We start from the raw sequence: 5,370 nt of genomic DNA, 5'->3' as shown, positions 1-5,370 counted from the left end.
GTAAATTTGTGATGCGGTTTATGAAAAAATCTACAAAATTTAGTTGCACTATCAACATACTTTACAGTATATATGAATGTTCTTCAGTTTCCGGTAGAGACAGGGATTGCATATAGTAAAAAACGTTTGTATCTTTGTAATTTTTAAGTTCCCTCCCGAAAACGAAGCATAAATATTTCAGAGTTCTTACACTAGATTTAAACAAAATCATTTCGTGCAGTATCAATAAAAACATTCACAAATCAATGTAACAGACATGTCACCGAACAAGCTCGTTCTATAGGCCGTATGAGCATTATAATGTGTTAGTAAGTCCCACTATTTGTTGATTAGAGTAGCTCAAGAGTTGGCGATGGGTAATGTTAACTAGCTGCCTTCTTTTTACTCTATCACTTCAAAATTAGGGACGGCTAGTGCAGATACCCTCAAGTAGTTTAGCGCGAAATTCAAAAGCAAATAAGCAGACAAATTTATAACAATTGGTATATCTTTATGCAGACATGAAAAACATAATACAAATAAAACAAATTGTAAACCAATAAAATGCTTTTTTGTTAAGTTCAATCTAATATTGAAAGAAAGAACAAGACAAATAAAACTTTATCAGTGCTGCGATATAAACACAATGCATAAAGGAATTGAAGAAAACAAGGACAATCGTGCGTTTCACAAATACACTATTCTACTAAAGGTCATGGAAAACGGGTAGTTATGAATAAAATATGTCTTTATTCCAAGAAATTAATAGCGTGTTCGACCCCCCCCCCCCTTTGGCCTTAATGACTGCTTCAATGCATCGCGGAAACTGTCTGCCAAATTCTGATAGAAAGCTGGTGGTAACGTTCGCCACTCCTCCTTTAAACTTAAATTTTCTAAGTTCTACTACTGAAGAGGGCCGACTTGGTCTTGCCCTAATTCTTCGTTCCAGTTCATCCCAAATATGTTCTATCGGGTTGAGGTCGGGGCTCTGTGCTGGCCACTGCAATGTTCCGATCTTATTCTCTTCAAACCACGCATTCACAAATGCTTACTTTGTGACATGGAGCGTTATCATGTTGGAGGGTGTAAAGGTCGGTACCATAAAATTTTCACATTGTAGGACACACAGAATTGTTCAGAACATCAATTTAGGACTCAGCATTCATGGATCCATGCACTGCGACCAGTGGACTTAGTCCATACCACCAGAAGCACCCACAGACCTTGATACTGTCACCTCCAAACTTCACTGTCGGGACAACACACTAGCGTAGTAAGCGTTCTCCAGCCATCCTCCATACCCAAACACGTCCATCAGACTGGAAGAGCGTGTAGCGTGACTCGTCTCTTCACAGGACCGATTTCCATTGATCCACGGTCCGGGTTCGGTGTGTCTTGCCCCATGCCAATCAATGGTGTGCATTTGTTTTTGTTAACAACGTCTGGCCGACTGCAGCTCTTCCGTGAAAATTCATACCATGTAGTTCTCGACGTGTTGTGGAAACACTTATAGGATTACTTGTAGCTGCTTGCATCTCCAAACGCAGATTCTCTATGGTCTGACGGCGAGATGAGATAACCAGCCTTCTCAAGGCGCGTCGGCTCCTGTCAGTCAGTATTTTATGCCTATCTGGTCGTTTCTTGAGCTCATTGTCACCTGTGGACTTCCATTTCTTCAGCACGTTACCAACTGTAGACCTGGGAATGTTTAATTGTTACACAATAGCACGTGCAGACAGTTTCACCAAATGACATCCAATTAACCTTCTCCTCTGAAACTCTGTTAACTCCTTCCGTGTACTCATCGTTTGATGTACAAATTCGAAATGGTTTTCGAGCAAAACGTTGATCACCTTTATAGGCCAAAGTATTTGCATATTTCTTGTCACACCCATTTTCCTGCAATCAGAGGTGTTTCTCATGATTTTTGGTTGGATAATGTACTTCATTTATTACGACCATGGTATCGTCAGTAAAAGCTTTACTCTCGAAACCATGATCGTAATAAATGAAATATTTGTGAAACGCACAATTGTTCGTGTTTTCTTCAATTCCGTAATTATGGATTTTCACTAAGTAACAACAGTTTCAAGTATTAATTATATAATGCATAAAGAGTGTAGAAAAGAAAAACTTTAAATGAAATAATAGATTAATCTTTAGCTGGAATGCTAAGAATGTTTTAAAACAATTTCCTTTAAATAACTGAGCCCGCAGTAGGTATTTATAATTCTATAGTATAATTGATTAGATAATGTTTTTGGTAATGTTGTATTATAATAAATGCTAAGAACTTATGAATAAAAATAAAGAAGAATGTGTTATGTCAGTTACACTATATCTACCATATCCAGTGCCGACGAGACCTTTCGTTAATACCAGGGTTCATAATCTACAACGACTGTGTAATTCGCACCATTGTTGTTATCTGTAAAGTCATCATTTGAGGTTTCTATGGGTACTCATGTTTAAGCTCCTGACGATGTAATTGCAGTGACGTCAATTGTGGAAGTTTTTAACTGAAAAATCTTAGATCTGTAAATAATAAATATTAACTTCTTGTGAATTATGCATTGGGCTATTTGCTTTGCTCACTTTGGGGAATCGAACCCCGGATTTTAGAATTGTAATACCGTAAACTTACTGCTGTTCCACCGGGGGACAATTGGGCGAAAAAGATATGTAGAAGTGAAATATATTTTTAATTCATCGTATATCGCATGAACAAAAAACTTCAGGAAAATTATACTTATAAATTCTTTATGACATATAACTAAGTTTAAAAAAGGAATTAAAGTGTATTTTTGAATATATATATGGATTAATTTCACTAATATTTTTTTCTGTAATTTCGGTCAATGTTGCTTTTATAATACTTAAGCGAGAAAGCTTATCACATCTCAAGTTTGTTAGTTAAAATATATATATATAGTACTAAAAATCGGGAAAGGTACTTAAACTTACAAGAACGAAATCAATTACGCGCAGAGTTATTTACGTTATGGTTGTCCTTGATATAGAACAGTTTCTTATAATATACGCTGCACTACTATATGAAGCCTAGGTTTGTTCTTGTGATTTACCTTTGTTCGAGGTTACTGATGAGGGGCGGAGTTCCCTGAAATCAGTGATAAGTAGTGAATCAAATGATAAACACAAATTTACACAAAGAGTTTCTGTGCTGGTATCGAAACCCGGTTTCTAGCAGTATAAGTCCGCAGACATACCACTGTGCCAGTGGGGGCTTTGTAAGTAGTCTAGTCAGATTCAGGTTGTGTTTTAAAATTTAATATTGAGCTCATGTACCTAATGAAAAACTAATTATTTTTATAGTTTAACAGAATCAAGAATTAAAAACAGCAACAACAACAAAAAAAAAGTTTGCGAATGTGCTGACACCTAGCGGATAATAAATGTATATAAGTTTGATGTTTTATCTCCGACTGTTATGAACTGTCGGGTTTTAGATACGTTGAGCTAGCTTATTAATTTGATAGGATGTCGCCGCATATGTTAAGGACTTTAGTGATCCCCGTTTTCTTTCTTTTGACTTCTACAAGTGTTTGGAGTGGTAGATATGCAGTGTTTGATTCTAAAACAAAGTCTGTTTACGAATTTTGTCCTGGAAATACAATCTGCACACCGGAGGTAGCCCCAAACATGGAAAAGACAGAATCGTTCCAAACGCTATCAGAAGATCTTCTTCCTTTAGCTGTAATCGACATGGAGGAGGCACAGGATAAACCACAGAAAGTTTCCGCTCAAATTATTGAAGCTATGGAAACTGTGGGGTTTATGTATATAAAGAACATCCCAGACTATAATGAAGATAGCTTGTTTAATCTCACTAAATGGTTCTTTAATTTACCGGTTGATGTGAAACGCCAGGTCACTCGGCATGTTTGGAATAAAGCCAACAACAACATTATATATCGTGGCTTTTTTCCCGTCATTCCTGAATGGACGTCGTACAAAGAAGGATTTGAAATTGGTGGTTTTAACAACATCACAAAACGGAACAAGGTAAGAACGGTTCGAGATACTCTGTATGAAGGTAATGTTTGGCCCAATTCTTCTGATCCAGTTGCATCTACAAATTTTAGGATATCGATGGAGACTTTTTTTGGGGTTTACCATCGACTATCTCTAGATGTATTACGTCTTGTAGAATTAGGCCTTGGATTAAAAAAATCTCATTTAACATCAATGTTTGAGTCGAATCCATTGTCGACTCTACGTCTAATCCATTACCCCCCGCGTCCATTGCAACATACCCCCAAATCGGCCACAGATGGCAACGTTGTTTTACAATGTGATAAACATGCTGATTCTGGGTTTTTTACTTTTCTATCGACTTTTCATTACAGTGGACTGCAAATACAAGGCTCAAATAACAACTGGATAAATATCCCTCCTCTAAAGAATGCTCTTATAGTTAACATAGGACTAAATATTGCTAAACTTACTGAGGGAAGGTTTAAGCCAACAATTCACCGAGTTATTGATCTAGGAATTAGCAGATATTCTGTGCCATTTTTTTTAGAACCACATTTTGATGCAGATATGAGCAATTCTCTCTTTGGAACTCCAGTGGAAGGAACAGCGAAAAATCTGAAATATGGAATGTGGTTGATAAACAACACAGCCCAGTATGCTGAAAATGCCCATACTGACTGGGGAATTCCAGAAGAAGAACTCGCCTCTGATTATCAGACAAATTCACATGTGTATGATGAACTTTGAAAAATCCTGGTGCTGTCATGAGTTAAATATATATATATATATATTTAATTTTGCAACGTGGCTGAAACTTTAAAAAACGTAATCAGCTAATATAAAAATTCTACGTTTAATAATAGTATATCCATCAAAGTTGTAAGCAGGAGAAAAGTTTGTAACATGTGCATATATATATATATATAAAAGTATAATTTTTTTTATCGAGTTGTATCTTTGTAATTTCTTTGATTTTGTCTTTTACAACCAATATTATTAACATAATAACATAACTATGTCATAATTAGTAATACTCACTATAAATACGTAAGTACTTTATAAATGATAGATTAAATATTAAATATACATTACAAACAACTTCGATGAAAAGATCAGTTTGTTTGTTTTGTTTTTGAATTTCGCGCAAAGCTACACGAGGGCTATCTGCGCTGAAAAGATCAGTACTTGCTTTTACCAGTCAAACCTACTTTCTTATTATGATATGTATAATCATTACTATGTGGTATTCTCAGCTTAAACTGAACCGTCAGGTAAGTTAATCAGGATCACAATTAACAGTAGATTATTAGAAAGTGTACGATAAGTGTGAATAGATATAACTTTACCAAAAGAGAAAAGAGGTTGGCAGAGAAAGACTTTATTGACAAAATAAAT

The 5,370-nt window shown here is 35.7% G+C and overlaps 1 protein-coding gene across 1 annotated transcript; it reads left to right on the top strand.

Moving 5' to 3' along the window:
- Positions 1-3,477: 3,477 nt before the first annotated feature.
- On the top strand, positions 3,478-4,722 carry LOC106476008 (2-oxoglutarate-dependent dioxygenase mpl2-like). The gene has a single exon (XM_013936682.1). The coding sequence runs from the start codon at positions 3,478-3,480 to the stop codon at positions 4,720-4,722; it is 1,245 nt and encodes a 414-aa protein (XP_013792136.1).
- Positions 4,723-5,370: the final 648 nt, after the last annotated feature.

Source organism: Limulus polyphemus, unplaced genomic scaffold, assembly GCF_000517525.1.
Source record: "Limulus polyphemus unplaced genomic scaffold, Limulus_polyphemus-2.1.2 Scaffold9625, whole genome shotgun sequence".
Classification (NCBI taxonomy): Eukaryota; Metazoa; Arthropoda; class Merostomata; order Xiphosura; family Limulidae; genus Limulus; species Limulus polyphemus.
This window is presented reverse-complemented; position numbering and strand designations above follow the sequence as displayed.

Bases quoted from the DNA above. Each gene is read 5' to 3' on its own strand.
- LOC106476008 (XM_013936682.1), top strand. From the start codon at position 3,478: ATGTCGCCGCATATGTTAAGGACTTTAGTGATCCCCGTTTTCTTTCTT.